The sequence below is a fragment of the Condylura cristata genome, unplaced genomic scaffold, assembly GCF_000260355.1.
Source record: "Condylura cristata isolate star-nosed mole 26May11 unplaced genomic scaffold, ConCri1.0 scaffold00006, whole genome shotgun sequence".
Taxonomy (NCBI): domain Eukaryota; kingdom Metazoa; phylum Chordata; class Mammalia; order Eulipotyphla; family Talpidae; genus Condylura; species Condylura cristata.
The window spans coordinates 40,794,804-40,819,237 of record NW_004567107.1 but is presented as its reverse complement, the minus strand read 5'-3'; the positions used below and the strand labels follow the sequence as shown (position 1 = coordinate 40,819,237).

Below are 24,434 nucleotides of genomic sequence, written 5' to 3'. Positions count from 1 at the left end.
TGTGAGGAAACCCAAGGCTTATCCCTACATGTGCACCCGGTGTGTGGCCTTTTAAAGGTACACAAGTCAATTCCATCGAGACTGTTACTTTTATTTTACTGAGCACCCCCTACTATTTTTTATTTAAGGGTCTTTTCATCTGTTTTCTCTACTTTGAGCTTAGGGAAAGAAAAAAACGCTCACAATCTTTCAGTGGTTAGTAGAAACTAGTATGGGACCCCATTCAGACACAGAATTGTGGGAAGCCTAAGTACTTAGGTGGTGACACTGGTCAATTTAAAAGAGGGTAATCTGGCTTTCCTCAATGTTCTCGAAAAAGTTATGACTTGTCAGACTGGCTGAATCTATTGTCAGACTTAAAAGTCTGAGGAAATCTTATCACCATCATTTACGTAACTTGATCTGGGGGCCCAACTGTACAGGGTCTTGCACAAACACCGAAATATCTTCCTTCATCAGGAGTTTAGACAGTATACCAAAAGAAGTATCCCCATACAGTGAAGGACCACACAGAGAGACATCAGCAAATAAACAGGACCTTTCCAAATTACAGCTTCAAGACTTCAGATTCATTGTGAAACAAAAGCATGTTCTCCAACATTCATACCCTCCATCAGCCTGGCAATTAAATATTATACAGAGCACATAATTTAGATTGCTTTCCAATTACCTTCAAGTGCTGTAGGGCACAAATCACTCACTCAGCAATTAAATAAATTCTGGGATGTCACTAAGTGTTTTAAGGAAGGGAAGTTACTCTGAAGTTGGCACAAGGACCAAATGCACAGGAAGAATAGAAAAACCAGGCATTCCAGAATTCTCCTTCAGCCCATCCATTTTTTGCTGTGCAGTCACCCCAATTTTACAGAGTCCCCTCCCCCAGTAATGACTACAATCCTGAAAACATCCCACCAGTGCACACAAGGCTGAAGTTAAACAAGAAACCTGATCTCAGACCACTGGCGTCCTCAGACGTCTAGGCCTATTTCAGTCCAAGGAAAGCCTGCTTTCACACTTAAAGAAACAAAGACAATTTCTTCCCCCAAATTATCAACAAGTGCTAATGGTTGTGTGTGCAAAGTACACACTTACATATATAATTCACAATATATCACATCACCTTGGGTACACCATGGGAATACTATAAAGTGGTAGCATGTATTTTTTTTTTTTTTTTTATTTTATTTTTTTAAAGATTTTTATTTATTCATACAGAACTGGGGTACAGGCCAGAGGCTCAGGGGCGGTGAGAGGCTTCACCAGAGACAGAGTGGGGTGCAGAACAGGCAGATCGACGAAGTACACTGCTGAGGGGAGCAGCGGGCGGGTCAGGAGAGGTCTGCCACGCCATGTGGTCTCCTCCGGGGCAGGCGGGAATCGAACTCATGCGGAAGTGGCTTCAGATTCTCAGTGCTGTGCTTTAACCCGCCGCGCCACCAGGGAGGGCCCGGTAGCATGTATTTTAAACTACATTCATACTTTCTAAAAGAGGCATTCCCTGTTCAGAGAAGAGAGCCACTGCCCTGTGGAGGGGCTGCTTCCTCACTTCTAACCCGTGGGGATGGAGAAAGCCACGCTGGCAGAGGTGCCAGTAGCTTGGATCTCTGAATAGCTACATGAGGACCAGCTGCCCCGACTAACCAGGATGAAGTGAGTATGCAAATGCCAAGAGAACAAATGATACCCACTGACTTCCCAAACAGACTCTATGAGGCAATCGCCAGACAGTAGTTGAAATCAGGCTTTGGCCAAGCAAGGGCAGGGGTCTCCTCAGTTCTAAAGACTCTGCAATCGAGAGCAAAGCCTGGAACAAGATGGTCCTCAAAACTGCATCAAGGGCCACAGCACAGAACACACAGAGCACCAAAGCCACGTGTGTGCCCGGAAGGCTGGGCAGAGAGCAATTCTCCCAGGAGAGAAAGGGTGAAAGGAGAGGAAGGGTAAGAGGTCAGGCCTCAGGATATTGCAGCCAGAATTTGTCTGGCCTCAGTCCTAGGTTCCTGGAAAGCAGTCGGTATAACCTTTGGAATTTCCTGATACCAGTTTTTGTTATGCTAGTGACTGACTCCAGGTGGGCCCCTAAAGAGCTTTAGGAAAGGAGGTGGTTATCAGAAAGACCCACCAGGAGATTAGAGGATTTAAGAATTAAACCAGCCCAACCTCCAGGGAAGATGGTGGTGAAGGGGGGTGGGGGAGAGGCTGAAGACAGTTCAATCACGTGCCAATGACTTGATCAATCAAACCACAAGTAATGAGTTACCAAGAAAAACTGAGGACACTGAAGCTTCGTGGCACTACTGTTGGGGAGCATAGTGATGGCCTAAGGTGGTGATCCAACCTGACTATATGAAGGCCAGGAAACTCTTCCCCCTAGACCTTGCTATCTCTTCCTTTGGCAGTTCCTCCTGATTTGCAACTTTCATAATAAAACTCTAATCACAAGTAGCACATTCCTGAATTCTGTGAGCCCTTATAGCAAATGACTGAACCTGACTGAGGGGGTTATGAGGACACTTGGATTTACAGCTAGTCTGTCAGAAATGCAGGTGATTTGGGGATACCCTACCCCCCCCTTCTATTTCCCCCCACCCCCACGCCCCCCAGAGTCATTGGCATTTGAAGTGCATTCTTGTTGGTTACCAGGATTTCTCGGTGTGGAGTCTGTGGTAACCTGTAGTGGGGGCCATAACTGACTTCTAGTACTCTTGCTGAAGTTGAAATGGAATATGTGGCCTTCAAGATCCAAACCAGGTGTGCTGGGGGAGTGAGGAGGAGGAAGCAAAAGGAATGAGAACCTAAAAATGCCCAAGGATAGGTTTAGTATGAAGCTAATATTACAAGGGCAGGGAGAGGGGCACCTCAGAACCCCAAACCTGCCTGCTCTAAATTGGTTCTGCCATCTGCCACATCAAGATAAAACATATAAGACATTTAATGGAAAGGAACCTTAATACAACTAGTGTGTAATACAGAAAAGACAAAGAATATAGTTTCTACACCAAACACCTGAAGTTACCCATCCCTTCATGGGTAAAATTCCATCCAAAAGGGATTGGCTCAAAGCGAGGCCTGAAAGCCAGCCACAAGTCTAAAGCACTTTCTGGCGGGGACCCACAGAAAAGGGCCAGAAATGGCCAGACAAGTCTGTGAGGAAAAGAGCAAGATCAAAATCAAGATAAATGCTGCCATAGTCAACTTCCCCACAGGTCTCTCACCCACATCTCTTTCAACCAGTCCAGGACCAAGAAACAAGAGCTGCTTCTTCACATGTCTCTCTGCTCCATGTGCCTCCTTCAGGTCTCCTTGTGACCCTCCATCCTGCTTCATTCTTCTTCCATCTCCTCTCCAGATTCCTCTTCTCTCTGCTCAACTCCACCCTCTTTTGGGTGGGGCAGAGAACCTGGAAACTCCCCTTTTCCTGGGGACCACCCTGTTACACTAATGAATCATGAGCTCCAGAACTCATTTTTATAAGCTTTTCCAAGGCCCAGGGAGGTCCTTCACTGTGTGTTCAATGGTCACTGATAACTATAATATTTTTAAAAGATTTATTTATGCACAGAATAGCTGGGGTGTAGGCCAGAAGTAAAGGGGGAGAGAGGGGTGAGAGGATTCGACAGAGACAGAGCAGTGAGCAGAACAGGCAGATCTATTGAAATACACTGCTGAGGGGAAAAGTGGGCGAGACAGGTGAGGTCTGCTGTGGCATGTGGGTCAGCTCTTAGCAGGAGAGCTAAGTCATGTTGCAGTGGATGGCAGTAATTTGATAGTGCTGAGATTTTAACTCCTGCTCTAGGGTGGCCCGGTCTGATATTTTTACAGCATTTGTGAAAGTAAGACACTTTTGTATTTCTTGTTTTAAAGAGCTCTCTAACCTACCCAATCACTAGATTCTAAAAGTTTCAGGCTAGATCACCTGCCTGCCGGTAGTAATTGTTTAGAAGACCCTGCACATTCTAGCACAGTGTGAAACAAACAGCAGTTTGCAGATATTCAAATGGTGCAGAAGAGCCAAGGGCACTATGACAGCAGAGAGGCCAGAGAACCACATGAGGCTTGAGAGTACAAAAAATGCCTCAACTGGAAACTGAAGCCAGGACCCCTGACTGAACAGCTCATGTCAAAAGTATCCAAAAAGATGAACAGGATGAGTTGTAGGTCAAAACTTTCAGGTCTTGACCAGAAGTCCTGCACTGAGCCCAGGAGACACCCATAGGATAGCAGGAGAACATAGTCAACGCCAGTGATGAAAACCCAGCTTCTGTCTTTATCCAGATGCCCTGATGGGAAGGTGCCCTCAGCAGAAGAAATGGCCCATGAGGTACATGAACGTCAAACTGAATACTCCCAAAGATGAAATTTACTTGAGACTGGCTAACACCGCAGAAATTAAAATTTCCTCAGTGGAAACAGGGATTTCAAAACAACGCTTAAAAATATTTATTTTCTAAAAGCTGAACTGTGCTGGAAATTGTGTTCTTCCTCATTTAAAACAACATTATCAGTACCGAAAAAAGATGTTATGATACTACAACTAATCAGGCGGGCTAAGGGACACTGTGGGGATTTTTAGCATACTATGATTATAAAATAGAACCTGCTTTTGATGAGCCCATAATAAAATTTTCCCCTACAAGCGGCCATATCACTTAAATTTAACTAATGTGTTCTGAGGCAGAGACTGCTAGTTAGTCAGGAAAATCTTATTTTTTTGGGCCCACAGCCAGGCCACATTTCCCAGCCTCCCTTCTAGCGGGTGAGGCCACAACACTGTGATCTAGCCAGTGGAATATGAGGGCAAGTGAGATGTGGCCATTTGGGCCTGGCCCATTAGAATCCACAGCCACAACTCCATGCTGCCTTCCCTACTCAAACCCAGGGGGATAGAGAAAACTGAGCTGGAAGAGGGGTCACTACCTGGCTCCCTGAGTGACTACATGAAGAACAACTGCCTCCACCAGCCCCACCCTGGTCTTTTATGTGAGAAATAAAATCCTGTTCATTTTATTCTTTGGAGAGGCCCATGGGACAGTGTGCGTTTAGGTCCATCTGGTGCAGCAGTGAACATCAGCCTCAGTCTACTCTGACACGCCGATCTGGCGCGATTTCAACCTGGCAGTCAGTGGACACTATTTGCACATGGAAGCCCTAAATCCTACCAAGCTGTAGCTTGGCTTACCAACCAGTCAGGAGAGCAGGCTCATCGGCAGCTACCAAGAAAACTAGAAAACTGAATTTGAGTTGTGACCCATGGACAAGAAAAGAAACATGTGTGCACAGAGGGAGGGCCACCAGTAATTATTGTGAAGGCCTCATAGAGGTGGTGGCCATTGATGTGGTGGCTTTGAAGGATGAAGAAAACTCAAAAGAAAGTGGAGGGTCAAGAACTTCATGCCAGACTGAACTTCTGTCCTCAAACACTTTATACAGTGGGATGGGATGCTTAGGACAGAGTAGAATATTGTTTTGTTAACCCCAGGGAACAGACTCAAGGCCAGTGAGAAGCAGCTACGGGGAAAGAGGATTCTAATCAAAGGGAGAAAGGACTCGCCACCAGGGCTGACCTTAAGCTGGAAGGGCCATGCAGACAAAAAGGTATTTATGTTTTTCCCTCAGGGACAGCCAGCTTCTTGGCATGGACATTGCAGAGAATGTGATTTAAGCGCTGGATGGGTTAGCTGCTCTGTTCAGCTGCCTTCCAACTCTGGGATTCTATCTATCTGCGATACCTCTGCCAAGCAGACTTTGTAAAACATTGCCAGGAGAAAGAAGAATTATTTCAGCCCTGTTATAGCATTTCTTACACAACGATTCTTGCCAAATCCCCTTTCAAGGCTGTGTTGGCTGGGTTCACTCAATGTGTTCAATCAGAAGTCGATAGAGAACATCTCTTCACATTCAGGCCCGTGAGAACCCTTGAATATAATTTTACTATCAAAAGGATTGAAAGGCTAATATTAAACGGGATGGCTGCTGGTGTACAAGAAAGCAAACAGCTGTCAGCATCTGTTTTGAACACTTAGGCCATGGAGCATTTTGCATTAATAGCATGTGTTGGTAATGGTAAGTTACCAGCTCATACCAAATATGGACTTACAGTTTTCAAAAGGCTGGATATATTATAATAAAGAGATATATTACAATACACAATATTAGTAAGAACAGTTTCTTCTATCTTGGGTGACTTGGTTTCTATCTTGCAAAACAACTCAGTATGAGTTTTCAAAGTATAGAAAACTAGTTTTTCTTTCAGATGTGCATGTGATAGGTAAGTCAGTCTACTAGATACACTAAAAGTGACATGTTAGCCTAATGGTGTTATTATAGTAATAACTTTCTGCTTTCTTATAAGGTTATAACTTCATTCTCACAATCAGCCTTAAGTATCTAGCAGAGTCTGTTGTGAGGTGCTGTGTTAATCATTAGTGATATAAATGAATAAAAAAGAGAAAAAAATGTGGTATCCTATGCTTCGAAACTTCCTAAGAATCATGTTATTTTTCTTAAGAGCACTTCTCAATTATTCTTTAAAAATAGGTAAGCTCAACTATATTTTTGTTCAGTAAACAAGGTTATTATGCTTATAATGTCTGGAGATAATACATATATAAAAATTGATTATGAAAAAAATTGATTATGAAATGTTGGTCCACTTTGTGGGTCTCATCTCCTGTATTAATCCAGGCACTTAATTTATTGCTCAACCAAAAGAGAAAGGGAGTAGAGTTTTCCCAAGCCCAGAAATGAAATTTAAACAAACATTCTTCAAATTATAGACTGAATCATAACGATACAAATACAACCTCAAATGATGACACAAAAGGAAATTGTAAAACTGTATTCTGAGACCATGGAAATATTTGGGTTTGATAGTCAAACAATCACACGCTACATTTCATAAGTCATTGTTCAACCATAAGTATGAGCAATGCTTTCCTGGTGTCTTTCTTAGCAGAATAGCATGGACTTTTTGAAATTTAGGTCAAGTCTCTCTCTTCATACAACATCCTGAGTAAATCACACCTCAAGTGGTGCCCAGACCTGATTGCCTTTGATATCTGATCTCAAAATACTTCAACTGGTTTTCTCCCCGTCTACCTACCGATCTACCAAGCCAGGACCAGGGTCCTGAAATCCATGATTTTCAAAGGTCAGGAGTAATATTCCTTTTCAATAAAAAAGAACAACTCAGAACAACAGTTTCTACTTTGTTTGCTTACTATTTCAGCATGAGTTTACTTGCCCTACCTAGAACTCATATCTCAGACTGCTCCATCGAAGGTAGTAATTCTGTGCCCACTAACGGAAAGTAGGGTTCAAACTTCAGGTGGAAGATTCACATGATTTAGCATTCACACATAGGGCTCCTAGGAGCATTTGGTATTTCCTTGCTTTCAAAGGAATGTTCAGAGATTTCATTCTCCAGTCAAAATGTAAAAATCAACATTTTCCAGAGCAAGAGAAAAAAAACCAAAACTTTAGCCTACAGATAACATTTCCAGGCACCCTTGCCCTGGGTCTCTGGTCCCAGTATGTGTCCATGTCCATCAAATCAGACCCAGCTGAGAGCAAGCACACAAAAGCATCAGCACCCACTCATTCTTATTTCTAGCCAGCTGTGTGATCCTGGGCAGTCATTTAGCCTCTCTGGGCCTCAACTGCTTTCTCTGTAAAACCAAGACAATCCAAAGCACCTTCTAGCTCTAATGTTCCATGGGTCTAGGAAAATATGCAATTATGAAGTGCTGCTGTCCCTGAACCGTCTCTGTAGGCATTAGAAAAGTAAAACTCTTGATTAAAGACCATGAAACGAGGAGGAACAATTAAAATAATCTCTAAGGTCCCCTTCTACATTTTGATTCTAAATCCAAGAGCATGAGGCTCGGCCAGGCAGTTGGTCATAAAACACTCGTCGGTCTCAGAGCCCTAATAATCCTGTGCTTCCAATGACCAATTCTTCTCTATCAAAAAAATGTCTTCATCATATTTCAAGGCACTGCCTCGAAACATAACTCTATGGCAACAACAGAAGGACTTCACGGATGTTCAAGACCCTCTCGAGCTGAGACCCCTGATCTCTCCAAACCAACAAACACACTCAACCTAGCAAGAGTAAAGAAAGCCACACCTACCCTCAGCCACTGCTTTTCTGTGAGGGCATCACTGTAGTCCACATCCCGGCGCTGGCGAGACCCCCTACCAAATATTTTCTCCTCCTCTTCTTCACATGTAAGCCTTTCAACTTCTGCATCATCTTTAATAATCCAGGAGGGTAGCTCATCTTCCTCCATTAAACGAGGCTTGCGCTTCGGGTTCCGGGCATCCTCCCTCCGCCGGTCCATATCCATACGCTGCAGGAATAAACAAAAGTTTCACCAAAGGGAAAGGGGATTCTAACAGACACATTCAATAACACATGCCACTTGCACAACTGCCCCCTCTGGTGGCAGGGTCTTTTTTAGTCTCCTTTTCCCAGTCTATATAGGTGTAAAGCTTTCCCTTAAGTAATAGTGAGACAATTCAAACTGGGGATCTATTTAAAAAATATCAGCCCTGGCAGTGTAACTCATTGCTTCCCTGCATAAAAGTACCCTTAAAGCACATCAAAGAGATAGTTCATTAGGAACATTTCCTTTTACTATATAGGGCTCATGATTTTAATTAAACCATCAGGAAAATCAGTGATCTAAGTGTCACACCAGAATAGCAAACCCTCTGTCAGACTTGGATATGTGGGCTCAGAAATGGTTTCATTAGTCATTTGGCCATGAATGGATTGAATTTTCAGTACACTGTGGGCTCTATATGAGAGGAATGTCCCTCAATTCTTTGCCTTTTAAAAGTTTAACTCTAATGAAAATATCATACCACAGGGAGACAGACCTCAAGATAGTCTCATCCCCCAATCGATCCAGCTATAGGTGAAATGGCTCCCTTTCATATCTGTAAATGCCTCACCTCCTGTTCCTTCTTTTAAAATCCAATTCACTATAAATAAATTTTCAAGTTCCACTTACGTGACTTCAACCTGAAACTAAACAATCTGACAGCTAAAAACCTCTGCTGACTTGCTGTCTATACTATGTGTATGTGTGTGTATAATATAACACATATATATTATCACACGTATATATATTATATATATATATATATATATATATATCACTACCTAGTTGAAGTATCTTTACAATCCAAAAGAAAATTAGCCATTAAATTATTTACCTTTTCCTTTTTTCTTCCTTCAGGTTCTACTATACTGAAATAGGGTCTCAGTATAATTTTTTCTTAAATGCTAAAACTGGTAACAAAATGTAAATGAAGTTTCTATTCAAATCCAGACTTGACCTCTTGTACATATTTAAAAATTCAAATTCCAAGTGTCCCTTAAACTATGCTTAAACATTTTTGGAAATCATTACATTCCCAAGATGGGCCAGGCTCTGAGCATGGAGGAGCCCTATTGGTAGCTAAATGTGGCCATCCTGCTGTCTTGTGCTATAGTTAGCCAGAGAGGCTGTTCTTCATCCACTCTCTAATGTTCTGGTATCAGAAATGGGATCCACCAGACCTTTGGAATTTACACAGAGGACGCCTTTTTAACAGCACAATCTAAAGGTGCTCAAGGTAATCCCCAAAGTATAATTAATTAAAAAAAAAAACCAAACTTTTTTTTTGTTAATGTATTCCATTGATCGGACAAAATATTGTCACTGTACTACCCATGTCACCTAGACTGACACCTATCAGATGACTTAGACCATGCATTTGTCCACAACTGAGAAAAAAAATCTCTGATGTAAAAGACAGAAACTATTATGTGCTACTTTTTTCTTATAGGAAGGACAGACATCATCTTTAACAAGCCAGGCTTTAAAGTTCAGATGATTCTATTGCTTCCCAAAGAATTCTGCTGCAGAATAACAGTGTAAAATCTGAAGTTGATATTCAAGTGAAGAAATGTCTAGCTGACAAACTACTACATGAATATGACTATCATAAACCGTAGGCTCACAACTATTAAACATAACAATTTTACTTTAAAAAACAAACTTTTTATTTATTGTTTTTATTTTTGTTTTTTAGTTTTACTTGTATTATAGTAGTTTATTTTTACATCATTTTGTGCCTTTTTCAATCTCAGTTGTCAATCCCGGTGGGCTTCCCATGACCCAATCACTGGTGTGCCATCACCATAGTCCAGTTCACTACCTCCCCCCTGACCCCAACTTTTGATCCCATTCCCCACTCCATTCCTGTAAAATGTCTCTGGTATATAGTTATTCATTATTATTATTAAAATGAAAGCATACTTTTTAAAGGTACTTGCTACCGCTGAGGGGAACATTGTAGCTAAAGGCTTAACGTTTGCATGTTAGCAAAATTCTAAACAAATTTCTGATAGGAATCTTGAAGTATGAAAGATCTTTTTAGGTGAAATTCCTAGGTCCTCAGTATGACTGATCACTTTTTGTGGAATCACATTTTCAGAAGGAGAAGGCAAGGAAAATGTTTAAAAGGAAGGTTTTTAAGACTATACTTAGTATATGTTGTTTAACTAGTGTCTGTTGTAAAATAAAGCTATATTTGTATTAATTTTATATAGATAATAAACAATTTTAATAATTGGTAAAGCGTTTAAATATCTGAAGTGTCAAGGCTTAATTTCAGTTCACATTCTAGCCTGGTTTTTCACAGAACTTCTTAATTGGAGTTAACTGGCAAGGATTCATACTTCAACTCCTGCCCCCTAGTGGAGGTGCTTATGAACAGTGAATTGGCCAAAGGAAGCCAGCTGATTAGATTTTAAAAAAACAAACCCGGAGGCCCTCCCTGGTGGCTCAGCACTAGGAAGCTAAAGCCACTTCATCATGAGCTTGATTCCTGACCAGGGAGGTGATCCACATGGTGCAGCAGTCCTCTCCTGACCCATCTGCTGTTCCCCTCAGCAATATATTTCATGGATCTGCCTGTTCTGCCCCCAATTCTGCCTCTGGTGAATCCTTTCACCACCCCTGCACCTCTGGCCTGTACACTAGTTCTGAATGCATAAATAAATAAATCCTTAAAAAAAAAAAAGTAAAGAAAAAAACCAAACCCAAACAAGGATCAGATCAGTGTAGCCAAAAAAAGAGAAATCAACCTTTAGGAAACAAGCAGAAAACTCACAAAATCAAAATGCCTACATAAAAGTGTTCTCTAGCTGTTAAAAGCCAGGTTTTTGCATGATAAAATGTTCCCCAATGAAAAGAAGGCTTGGTCAGACTCTCAATTTTTTCTGAGGTTTTCAATTTCTACAAATACCCAGCCCAAGTAAGAAAGGGGAGAAGAGTACTCTTTTCCCCTTAATTTAGGACTGCTGATAGAAACTTCCTGCTCTGGGCCTAATCTCATTTGTGTGATGGCAGTTAGTTTCTCCTCTTCAGGGCCTCAAGAGTATGAAAAGGCATCGCAGTGCTGAATTACTGCCAATCAGTGATCAGCCAGGGCAGCCCAAAGCCTCTTACGTCAGTGTTACCTAGTAGTCAACATCTTAATAAGTTCCTCAAGGAGAGAAAAAATATTTCCCTAGTAGACAGATGGATAGATAGATGATAGGTAGAATCTCCCTAAATAGAGAATAATCTATAAATGTGCAGACCAGCAGTGTGAGAAAAGAAATACAGGTTTTATGAATATGCCGTGTTGACAGTGCTGCTAAAGTCATTCTCCTGCCATTTCTCTCTGAAATATCCTGGGTAGGATGGTTTAGTTAGGAGAGGGTGGAAGTTTACAAATTCACCCCAGGTTGGGAGTTCCTGTGGCTACCTAAAAGTTTCCTGAGAAAGAATTAAATGTCATAGCTTGAATCATTATGTGTGGATACAATCATTGTTCCCTAGACCAAAATTGCAAGAATAGCTTAAGCCTCTACACAGTGGAGGCACATTCTCAGGCTGTCTATGCTAAAGAGGAAAAGACTGCAAACCCTGTGGGTCATACTTGGCCCACGGTTGTGTTTTGTTTGGCCTGCAGTGTTACATAATAGTAAGAAATTGAATTTAGTTGCAAACATTTTGAAATCCAGAGATTACATATAAAAACCTAGATTTCCAGCTTCTCTTGAAAATTTGGAATTTCTGGCTAAATGGAGCATAAAGCTATGTCTTCCTTTAACCAAGCACTCCACCACCCCACTGTATACTCACCCCTGTCCACTTGTTTCTCTCACGAATTACTCATCTGAGACCTAATGGCACTCAAATTGAGCACCTCTGATTCTGGGCTTCTGCACCATTTATCCGTCTGTGCTAGTTCACATTTACTCACTAATTTTCACTATACTTGTTATTAGCCAATAAGGCTAAATATTAGAAAGATCAAAATGCTTGAAGGCCTGGAAGGAGCTTCTTAGTTTACACATCCCGATCTACGCTGTCAAGAATCTTCACAAGGTCTGAAACTCTGCACATGTCACCATTTCTTCAATAAATATTTCTCAGGCAACTACTATGGGCCAGGAACTGTACTGTGCATTGGGGACACAGAGATAAATAAAATAGCCATAGCAAATGCGTTAAGAATATGATAAAATATCACTTCTGGTAGTCTTTCTCTCTAGCCAAGGGGCTTGCTCCCCTACAAACTGACCTTGTGGCAGGCTGCACACATAAATCAAATTCAGGTTTCTGCAAAATTACAGATTACTTTATATCATGGAAAGGCAAGGTTGAAATTATGGATTTTAAATCCTCCAATGCCCAGTTTCTTTTATAGATACTTTGTGATCAGTGAAATACAACCAATTTTGATCTTTAAGTGAAGGCTAATCTTAAGACAAATCGGCACTCTCCAACAATTAGTTGCTGCTCATTTACTCCCAAAGGGAGCATATTAATTTTGGTCCAGTAAGGAGACTACAGACAGGGCAGAGCTGTAAACTGCCTGCCCTGGAGCAGGGCAGATTTCCTGACTAACACTGGACTGGGATTAGCCATGAGGGGGTGGAGGGACCCATGGTAAGCCACAGACCACAAGGCCTATCCAGAGGGTGCAGCTGTTACCCGGTTCTAGCCAACTGCTTCCATATAGAGATGTGGCCTGGTATTGCCCACTCTCATTTTTCAAGAGAAGCCAGATATCAGGATTCTTTTTATGTTGGCAACAAATTCGAAATTTTAAAAAACACTGCGTGGGCCAAACAAAATATGTCTGCAGGCTAAATCCAGTCCATTTACAGGCTCTGAAGTGAAGGAAAGGCACAGGCTTCACAAATGAAATTCTGCCAGGGCATGCAGGCTCCAGACATGGGGTGTTAATAAAAAAGGAGGAACACGGCATTAGTTCTCATGAGTTTCTGTAACATTACCATAAAAAGATCAAATTCTTCTTCTCGTCGAGCGATCATTTGGTTCAGAGTCTCATCGTCTGGTACTTCGTCCTCTTCCTATGATCAAGAACAGAAGATTTCACAGGCTTTAGGAGCATGGTACAGATGAGATCTTTGGGGCCCATTTTTCAAGCCAGAAAGAAAAGACAGGAGGACCCTGCACAAAGTCATGTGCAAGTTATTCAAGCTGTCTTCCCAGAGCGAAACATGTGCACGGAGGAAATGTGGTTCTCTCAGGTTCATATTTTGGTTCTCCTACTTTTAAAGCAAGATACTTATGTCTCCTGCCTCTATGACCTCATCTGTCATATGGGTGTGGCACTTCACAGAAAAGATGTAAGATTTAAACAAAGACTATTGTATCAAAAAGTGCATAATATTAATTCCTTTAATTCTATTAACCTTATTCCAAATATAAGTGCCTATTTTCAGAGACTTAGAAAAATCACAAGTAAATAACATCTTGAAAGTAGGCAAAAAGCAACCACATTTATAGATAGTCGTCAAATATATAGCCTTAAAGATAGATTTGGTCTATGTGTTTCAGTGGGCATTCTTACTGCTAATTGTTAGAGTTCCCGAAGGGATAACTCAAAAGACACCCCCCACAAAATTATACTTAATTAAAATAATTTAAACGAAGTAGTGAAGAAAATTACATAAGGGCTAAAATTTTCATTTTATATTATGGTTTATTAAGGTACTTTATCTTTGCAAAATCCTTAGAAACCAACAGTTCTCAAGTTTTTTTAGAAATGCTATGCTAAGACTTCCCCACTTCAAAAAAAAATCTTTTAAAAGTTGGACATATACTACAGAACTTGCCTTCCAAAATTATTTTTGTCGTATGCTGAAATGAACTTGTTAAAAATCAAATGAGGAAATTTCTGTGTTTCAGCAGGGAGAAGCAAGAGGAAGAGGAAAACTTCAAACTTTCAACTTCTGAAACCACAGCTTCAAAACAAGGAAGCTTATTCTAGAAAGAGTATGAGTATACTTGATGCTTAAATGAGATAACAATGTTGTTCTCAAACACTGCTAGACACGAATGCAATTCAATCAAGTAAAAACTGATGAGTCAAGATAACAATTACTTGTGAAAAACCTCACTGAGTTCATCTCTAGATTGATTAAAGTCAATTCATCTAAATATTATATTTCATATAAAAAAAGACACAGATGCGTAGGGAGTGGTGGGTGGTGGCTCCCTGTATGAAGACTCTCGCCCACCCACTGAGGTGCCTGGACAAACTGGCAAGAACAAGGCCACAGGCCGGGCTAGGAAGTGTGCAATCAGTCATCTGGATTCTTTATGCCCTAGACTATCTGAGTCAGTCACTGGAAAAACAATCAAACCGCTTCAGTATTCAGGATCACAACCCTTGACTCAAAGCTATCGGTGTCCCCAAAAATCTTCACATCAGAGCACAGGCCATTAAGAAAATGTAGAGTTGGTGGACACTCTGATAGCTTAGCAGGGGTACGCAGCCCCCGCAAGGCAGCTCAAAGCGACCAGCCATTGTCACAGGGTTCTGGGGCTTTCTGGGCTGTTAGAGGTCTGTATCTCCATGGACTTGAGAAGGCTAGAAACACCAGGCTTCTCTGCATCCCATCAATACTAGGTCAGACCCTATCTGCACAAGGCCTACACATTAAAAAACAAGCTAAACAAAACTAGAGTGGAACAACTGGGCTGCATTGATATGCTCTGCCCACTTCTGCTTTGTGACAGCGTGTCTCGCTCACCCTGTTGGTTGTGGTTGTTTTTCTACTTTAATGTGGAAGTGCATCAGCAACTGACAATCACTTGACAATCTGACTCTAAATCAGTATCAAATTCAAGATCCAACAGTGGTGAGTTGTTTGAGAGATCAAAAGTTTTAAAATATGGGAGGATGTATAAATGTTGGTGCTGATGTATTTTTTCAGCATTTTAATGAAATCAAATACATCACTAATCAACTGTGTAAGACTGATAAATCAAGAGGCCTAAGAGAAAAGGGCTCTCAAGTTCGCAAACAGATGCACTTCAGGATTCCTTTAAATATCAAGATCTACTTCACATTTACACTTACTTCAGTTAAAAAAAAAAAAAAGTACCTGGGACTTTCAAAGGAAGTTAGTTTATAGTACTCAGATGATTTAAAAAACACATATCCTGTTTAAGGCAAAAATCAAATGCTATCTAATACATGTACTTAAAAGAGTATTCTATGGACTCTATAAAGCAAAGCCACTCTTCAGTTCACAAACATGGGCACACCAAACCAAATTTTTCATTTTGAGCCCGTTTATGAGAGGGATTGGCACTGATATTCTGTATAGCTTTCTAGACTACACAAAAATTCTTTTAATCTATTTCAAATCCATTTTGGGATGAAAATTTAGTATAGCAGTGCTAAAATTGGCAATCTAAAAGAGTACAACTACCCAAAGGTCCCCTAAGAGAAACATAGTCAATGCAATCATCAAACAATCTTGGCAAGGAAAGAGCGCTTTTTTAAAACCAGTCATTTTTTATGCTCTTGGTCAGCTCTTAACAACAACAAAAAAATGGGAGTCGAGGTCAAGGTCATGCTTTCCAAATACAAGTATAACTAAATGAGCTAAAGCTGGCTGTGCAGCCCTGTGAAGTGCAGTGATCCTCGATAAAAATCAAAAGAGAGCGGGTCAGGAGGAACAGTGAGAGGAGGAAAGGAAGTGGCAGAGAGGATCCTTCCGTTTTGTAGGTCCCCTCTAGCTGATGTTTGTCCCTGCAGGTGACCTTCCTGCAGTTCTGCATCTGTCCTACAGAAGGCAGCATTTGCAGCGCAATAAAGCATGCTGCCTGCACCTCCAGGAGAGGGGCGGGAAAAGGCATCCCCTGGCCAAGCCTGCAGGTCCCTCTAGCAACCACTTTTAAGACATTAGGTTGGATAACTTTCAGAGGCTTTCTGTGCTTGGGTTGTGAGATAGCAGCTAATTTATTCATTTTAATTAACACCAGCCCAGGAAATTCTTTCAAGAACAAAGAGGTTATTCTTAATCCTTCCAAAACAAAAGGTCACTATTTGATTTCATAAACTTGGCTTTCTATGATACCTCATTTTCCTCTTCATGCTCCAGTATGGCCTGAAGGAATGCCCTCCGCTCGTGGCTTGAAGACTTTTGATCAAACATGCCTGCCTGGATCACTTTCTGGTCCACATTCAGCTTGTACTTGGCGGCCGCGAGGATCTTCTCCTCCACACTGTTCACAGTGCACAGTCTCAGCACCCGCACCTCATTCTGCTGGCCGATGCGGTGAGCCCGGTCTTGTGCCTGCAGGTCCTGTTAGAGGAACAATATGTGGTGAGTCCACTGTGCCTGGCTTAGCTCAGCAGACAGGTCCCCTATCAAGAGGGAACACGGGATAGGTACTGTGACTCACCTTTACAAATATAATATTGCGCTTACATTTTTTTTTTAAATTTGGGACTTTTTATTACAACAGTTTAGTTTTACATAATTTTGTGCCTCTTCCATCTCAGCAGCAATCCCCGTGGGTGCTTACATTTTAAAAGTACACAAGCTATGTTCTTTGGAGAAATTCAAGGTCATTCTTGATTCAGGGAAACTGGGTTCAAGTTAGCCACGTCATATGAAATAAATTCAGGTTTTAAAATCTAGGTCTCAAGATGTTTTTGTCTATCACTAAATTCACCATCAGAATTATTCTTAGATAACACACACACATACACACAATCTGATGTCACAATGATGACTGACATTACCCACAGCTAACCTTAACTTGCAAAAACGCCTTCCTGCTAAAGATGTTAAGATGATTTTTAAAACATTACTGAATTATATACATAGGCACACATCACACATACAAACACACATTTATATAATCACTCATGTAGCATATTTCCTAGGATCTGATTCCATTGAAGTCTTTAGTATGGGAAATGAAAAGAATTGCTAGTTGAGTAGGAAAGAGGTTAAATTTTCAGGGATAGAAAGTTGGCACTATGCACCACAGTGTTAAAATGGATAAATATACTGATTTGGAAATTCCCTTTCTGGAAATCAGTCCTAAGGAAATCATTATGGATATGCACAAAGATTTACAAATAACAATGCATTTACATGTAATGACTTTTTAAAAAGCAGAATGAAGTAAACATTGAACAGAAACAAATTGGCTAAATGAGCTTTCGTCTTCTGCAGTATATATGCGCCAATAAGGTGTCATAAAATTTGTATTACAGGAGATTAAAGGTCTGAAAGCTAAAATAGTTGAAAGCTATGAATTACAAATGAGCACACACCTTATGATCTTAAACACACATTAATTTATACCAAGAAAAAGGCAGGAAAAACACCAACACACTAGTAATGTTTACATCCCTAGGTAATAACATTATTGATGCTATTAAATTTTCCCCATTTTACTTTCCAAGTGTTTACATTTTTTCCTGCTTTACATGTGTATGATTCTTATAAGATCATTAAAAAATCCTTAATAACAACCTTCATAAAACCATAATGCCAAATTGCTTGATTTTAAGGCCATGTGATCAAAACTTCTTGGAATATATCTTCATTCAGGTTCAGGTGATGGTCTCCTGGGCAATGCTAATTAGTTATTTCCATGTGTCCCCCATCAGACCATGTAGTTTTAGGGTAAAGGCCTGTCCCTGGCACCCCCATTCTAGCATCCACTTCTGCGCAGAGCTGAAGTGCCCCAGCTGGGAGCCCATCCTCCTCCCCAGAGCTGTTTGGTAGCACAAGGAGGCACAGCCCAAGTCTGTCCTGGAGGTCTGTCTGCCTTTGTGCAGTCCTGTACAGTCAAATGATTAAGCAGGTGAAGTTTTCCCTCAGAAGATGTTGGAAGATATTAACATAATATCAGAGCGCTGAACCATGAACACAGCTGGGATCCACTCAAATTGGATTATTTTCCAAAAAGGAGAAAGCGAGGTTCATAATTAACATCCAAACTGAGAGAAGAAAAGCCCTGGGTTCAATCTTGCTCTCCACCATCTTCACCTGACACAATAAGCAGCAGCCAGGATGGAAAGTTGTGTGGCAGCAGCTTCCGGAGGATCTCTTAGAGCAAGGGGCAGTGACCTGCTTCCCTCATGGGCATAGCAGCACATCTTCTAGTAAATATTAAGAGCAAACACTAAACCACTGTTCAGTTTTGATCTGATACTAAAAAAATGTGAAAACACTTTTTTGCTTTGAGGTTAGACAGGAACAGGTGGGTGGCTAGACTCAGCCCATGGGTGGTGGTTTGCTGCCATCTGTCCCAGAGGATGCGGATCAACCACAAAAATATTAAAATTCAGGGGCCAGAACTCTGTAGGTGAGGAGGTAGATGAGGAAGCAGAGGTGTGAATCATCTGTAAACAGGGGTGGGGAGTTCTGGAACCCTTGTGAGTTTGCTGTAATTATTTTTGGTGGTAGTTGTTAACTTGTTTGCATTTTGGTGTCAATGTGGATTTTTTGCATGTTTGAGATTACATATCAACTTGGAAAGTAGCAAAGGTTAATATTTCTAGACTGAAGAAGTGTATGGAAAGTAAGCCTGTGAGTCCCAAATACAAAATGGGGGGCGGTGTGGGAACATTGAGAGATAAGTGCTATAATTATTGAGTGGATTATTCAACACTTCTGACCTGAAACTTCACAAGGATTTCAGTGCGATTATATTGGACAAGAATAAAGTCTGAGAACAGAGATGCCAAGGTTACTCTGGTTGACTGTTATGTAATAACAATCCAGCCCCGTCTGTTAAAAATAAAAGGACCAATCCATGTTTTTAGTCTTGGTAGCCCTAATGGGTTTTATTACTAACTTCCCATTCACAGGTTCTATATCTGCTTTTAGCCAGAGCCTCCCATTAGCAATTTAAAGGCCTCTACCTTTAATTTGCCAATATTTGAAAAATAACTCCCCTATTTTATCAATATGTCTAAATTTTGATTCAACACATGATAAAGAATGCTTACAGAAACCGTTTTTCAGTGCACACTGATAAGCATACTGAAACCAAGATAGTAAAATGAACGCTACCACTTGCATTTGGGGGAGGCTATGCAACATTTATGCATTAGTAAAGTGTAGGAAATGCCCAAAGCCAGGATTCAAACACAAATCCAGCCAGGATTTGAATCATGGCTGTAGTCTGGGGAAAGCTAACATTAACTGGCTTCTTTAAGTATGAAATAGTTTGAGGATTACTTGAAATAAGGTATGCAAGGTATCCCATATATTGGAAAGACTGCCCCTTCACAAATGTTTTCTTACTGTTAAGTAAAAACTTGTAACACATCTACATTACTGTAGGATCACTGATTTGCAAAAAGGAAGAAGTGTGCCCAAACCAGTGACCATGGTGAATCGACTGACACGAAAAACCTGGCCAGCCCAGCTAGCCAAGTCAGGTGGAATGAATCCCCCTGTGGCAGAAATAACTGCTGGCAGAACACATGGCCCAAAGAGAGAAATATTTATGGAAAATTAGACCAGAGTTAATCTGGTGGTCTATATTTTTAAAAAAGATTTATCATTATTTTTTATGCATACAGAACTGTGGTACAGGCCAGAGGTGGAGGGGCGGTGAGAGGACTCACCACAGACAGAGCGGGGAGCAGGACAGGCAGAAGTACACTGCTGAGGGGAGCAGCAGGCGGGTCAGGAGAGGTCTGCAGCACCGTGTGGGTCAGCTCCCTGGCCTGGCTCAAACTCAGGCCTTACTAGTGATAGTGCTGAGACTCATCCCCTATGCTACTAGGGAGGCCCTGGAGTGTTGTATTTTGTTGTCTTTGTTTTGGTGTGCATTCAGTACAAAGCGACTTCTTCAGGGATCATGCAATTTACTCTAATTCTGGAATTGCACCTCTGGCTACTGGTCCTAACAGTGTGTGTGATATAGATATATGTACGAAGCAGCAGGGGGTGTCCCAGCCGTATTCCATATTGTAAATCAGCATTTCCAGAAACAGTGGTGTCCTTGGGCCCTTCCAATTTACATAGAACCACTGAAAGTGGACAAATGACACTACCGAAATGTTCACCTGACAAGATAAAATCTGGAAACTCTCCATTCACTTACACAGAGGTTATTTTGGTCTCAATAACGATCTGAACAATGCCAAGTAGGGTATTCTAACCATCCAGCCACATGGAACAGCCCTGGGGGAGCAGACCAGATCTTCATGGGTTCCTCCCACGAAGATACCCAGCTCAGCTCAGACCCTGCAGTATAACAGCTGCTCAGTGCATGTTTGTGGAACAGACACTTAACTCACAGGGGTCAAGTGGGTAAAAAACTGCTGATCGGTCACATGAGTATGCTGTGGAACACATACTGGATGCAAGACACTTCCTGAAATCTTAGGGCAAACGGAGTCTATGCTGATGGTTCCCAACCCTTTTCAAGGTCAAAAAAGTTCAATGGTGAAACTGATTTATCTGTCTGGAGAGACGGCTGAGCACAGGCCATGGTCCAGCGCTGGTGGCCACCCAGAACCACAGGTCTATCCTTTCCACCAGTGTTGCTCTGGTGGGGGAACCGACGTCACCCTCTCCCAGGAGTTCCTGGATGTGGAAAGAAGTCTGTCTAGTCCATGTAGGTGGGAGTCCTCTTGGGAGGGGATGGAAAGCAGGTCTATGTTTACTAGAAAGCTCCTTCCTAATTCTAGTTACGCTTGAAGCCCGCTTGTTGTCAAAAGCAACTGCTTGTATGTGTCTTCCACCCCATCTTCACCACAACCGGCCACATGACCACGACAGATAGCACTGCTCTGTGTCCTTGGGCTGAGGAAGGCAAGGCACGGCAAGGGGGCCAAGATAGGCTGGTGTGACTCATACTCGGATGTGAAAGTTGCTGTCTTCCTTTCTTACTTACTATTTTGAATTTAAATTTGTTCAAATTTGTTCCAAAGGGGTTCAAATCCTCTTGAACATCATTCTGTTTCACAGGAAGGCACATCACTGTCCAGGGGTAACACAGGAAGCCAGAGCCACCGGTGGTCCATTCTAGAGGTTTTGCTTTTTGATACCATTGTGTTGGATTTTTAAAAGGTTAACTTCTAAACTCCCCCAGCTAAAAGAACTTACTGGCTGAAGCTCCATAGAATGTTTTTTGATAGTGATTTCAAATAAAACACGAATACTAAAAGACAAATTATCATCTACTAACTGGGAGCTTACTTCAAGCTGTCTGGGACTCATTTTTTCCTTGACTGTTATGGCTGCGACTTCACAGGGTGGTTGTCTCAAAATGAATGAAGCAATGAACATGAAGTGACTGGCACAGAACAAAAGACCCATAAATATAAGTTGTTGTTGCTACTGTTTGTGTTTTGATGTGTTTTTGATTTTTTCTTTCACCAGAAGTCCTTGGCTCAGTGGCAGTTCCCAGAGGTGGGATGAAAGTTAAGAAGAGGGGCTTGGTGGTCTAGGGACTAAGTCTCAGCACTATCACCAATATGGCCTGAGTTTCGTCCCCAGCCAGGGAGCTGACGCACATGGGGCAGCAGACCTCTCCTGGCTCACCCTCCATTCCCCTCAGCAGTGTATTTCAGCCAATTTGTTTGTTCTCTCCACTCTTGTCTCTGGTGAATCCTCTCATGCCCTGCCCCACCCCTCAACACGTGTGACTTACAGCCCAGTTCTACACACACACACACACACACAAAAAAAAAAAATCTAAGCAGAAACTGAGTTTTTGTACCCCAAACTCGAACTCTGAACTCTTCAAATACATTAGAGGCATGTGTATCACATCTCAGTATCTCTTCTCCAAGGGAGATTAAAAAAAGGCAGAATTATGGGCTGAGTCTTCCCTATATGGAGTGACCACGTGTTTAGAAATTTGCTCTGCCCCATAAGTATATGACTAATGACGCTGCAGCTTTTTTGTTCCTGACCTGGACACCTAAGTCAGAGATATACAGACCTGATGAGGATTCCAGTCACTGTCAAAGATGACCACAGTATCAGCTGCCTGAAGATTTAAGCCCAGGCCTCCAGCTCTTGTGCTCAGCAAGAAAATGAAATACTGGGATCCAGGTTCGTTGAATTTCTTCAACAAAGCAGCCCGATCTTCAGACTTGGTGGTGCCTAGGGGGATAAGGAAAATAAATTTGCCAATTAACTCCTGTCTGAAAATGGCACAGAGCTAGACAAAAAGTCTTGCTTCTTTGAGAAATATACTCAGACTTGTCTCAGCACTGGTGAGGTAATACCCCAAGGTTTCTGTACTTCTGAAAGCGACTTTGAACATTTTGCAATTAACGAGAGAGAGATAGAGTTTTTTCTCCAATCAGTTCATATTTCTTTTGTGCAGGGAGAGAACACTTGAACGACTATCATCATTCCAAAGTGCTGAAAGGGTTTAAACATTTCTGACCAGGTACCTTTGTAGGTTTACATATTCCACATCATTCTAATGCTAATTTAGAACTTAAGGGAAACAATTTCTGCACTTTAATTAAAACACCAGCTAGTTTCTAAAAGCATCCCAAACCATCCCTTGTGCACACACACACACACACATGTGCACCTGCCTAAAATGACTATTATAATGAATTAAAGCAACTTTGCTGATAGGCATTACAGTGAAGACTTGTTCATGCCAAGGGAATGGACAGAAAAGGAAACTGATTTCTACTATACCTTTTGGACTGCTACTGAGCATGATCTGGCTGGTGACAGACATAAAATTTAAATCGAGATGTTCATCTTTGTTAGCAAGACTTGAAGCCACGAGATCCATATATATTTAAAAGGAATCTGTCAGTCTGTTTCTCATGTTGGTATTTGTTGACTTCCAAGGGTCTTGTACTAAAACCAAACTCAGCAGCATGTACATGCTTGGCTATGGTGTACGGCATGGCTGTGGGGTGACTCCAAAGCCAGTCTGAATAAGCAGAGAGGAAGCCCAGAGTTTGGCGCTCTCTTTTGGGGCATGAAGACAACCACTCTGGCATTCTGAGTCAGTCACTCACTCGTTCTAGGCATCTGTAGTGTATTTATCCAGTCATTTCATGAAGCAGTCATTTCATTGTGGAAAGACAAAACCCCCATCATATTCCATCTGAACATTTTTCACCAGAAAAATGTAGCTGTGGAGTTTTGGGAAAGGCTCTAGGCTACTGGGGACCATATCTGGATGTTACCTGATAGTCCCTGACTGCCTGCTACATAAATATAGCTTCTACACAGTATTCTTTTTATAAGAATGAAAACATCCCTGCAATTCATTTCAGAGGATTAAAACATTTAAGTGACTATAGGTAATGGAATCAATTTACAAGGAGGATCAAGTTTCTAAACATAGGGGCATCTGTTTTTCACATTTAACAAAAATATTAAGTACCTCCTGAGGAGGAAAAAAAAATCAATTCCCTGCATACAGCAAAAAAGGGGTTTTGAGGGCTCCCTTCATTTAATGAAACAATGCTCTTTTGAGCTCATTTTACTTGCCAAATTAGATTTCAGTGACCTGCTCAGCTCCTGCAATATGAATTGTAAGAATTTAGATTTCTGGGGAGGTGCACTAGTGTGCTTTGCTGAGTGAGGTTTCAAACAACACAGGGCTCTTTCTTCCCTTCTTAAAACTGGCTTTCTGAGATCAAGGTGAACTATTTATTTATAACGCTAATGGAAGAAATGGTTTGTTCTATCAAGAAAACTTTCTTGGCATCATCTTTCCAGTTGCAATAATTTTTAAAAAATCACTCACATAGCGTAATGGCTCACGTATTTACCCTCTGCCTTAAACCAAAGGAAAAGGCACTGAAAGCAAAAATACTTCTAAAATGGGGAAAAAACAGGTCCCTGAGATAACAACACCTGTTTTACAACAGTAAGTACAAAAACTGTGTCTACATACTCTGAGGCTAGAAGTTCAATTTTGATCAACTGAAAAATAATCACTTAATGTTCACATGCATTAAGAGACATGAATGATCACATTCATTAAGAAATGAAAATAAGTAGGGATGGGTTTACCTGGGATAAAATAAGCCTAAATATAAAGTCAAGCATTGAAAAACAAGAAAGAAAATATAAAAATTATTGGGCCAAACTA

The 24,434-nt window shown here is 41.3% G+C and overlaps 1 protein-coding gene across 1 annotated transcript in view; it reads right to left on the bottom strand.

Annotated features, from left to right (window-relative positions):
* Positions 1-24,434, bottom strand: part of SMARCA2 (SWI/SNF related, matrix associated, actin dependent regulator of chromatin, subfamily a, member 2) — a 167,259-nt gene that overhangs the window by 56,955 nt on the left and 85,870 nt on the right. The window contains exons 24-27 of the mRNA XM_004677627.2: positions 22,299-22,462; positions 16,448-16,675; positions 13,346-13,423; positions 8,133-8,351 (exon numbers count right to left, since the gene is read on the bottom strand). Of these exons, the coding sequence (XP_004677684.1) occupies positions 8,133-8,351; positions 13,346-13,423; positions 16,448-16,675; positions 22,299-22,462 (689 nt within the window). The remainder of the gene's footprint in view (positions 1-8,132; positions 8,352-13,345; positions 13,424-16,447; positions 16,676-22,298; positions 22,463-24,434) is intronic.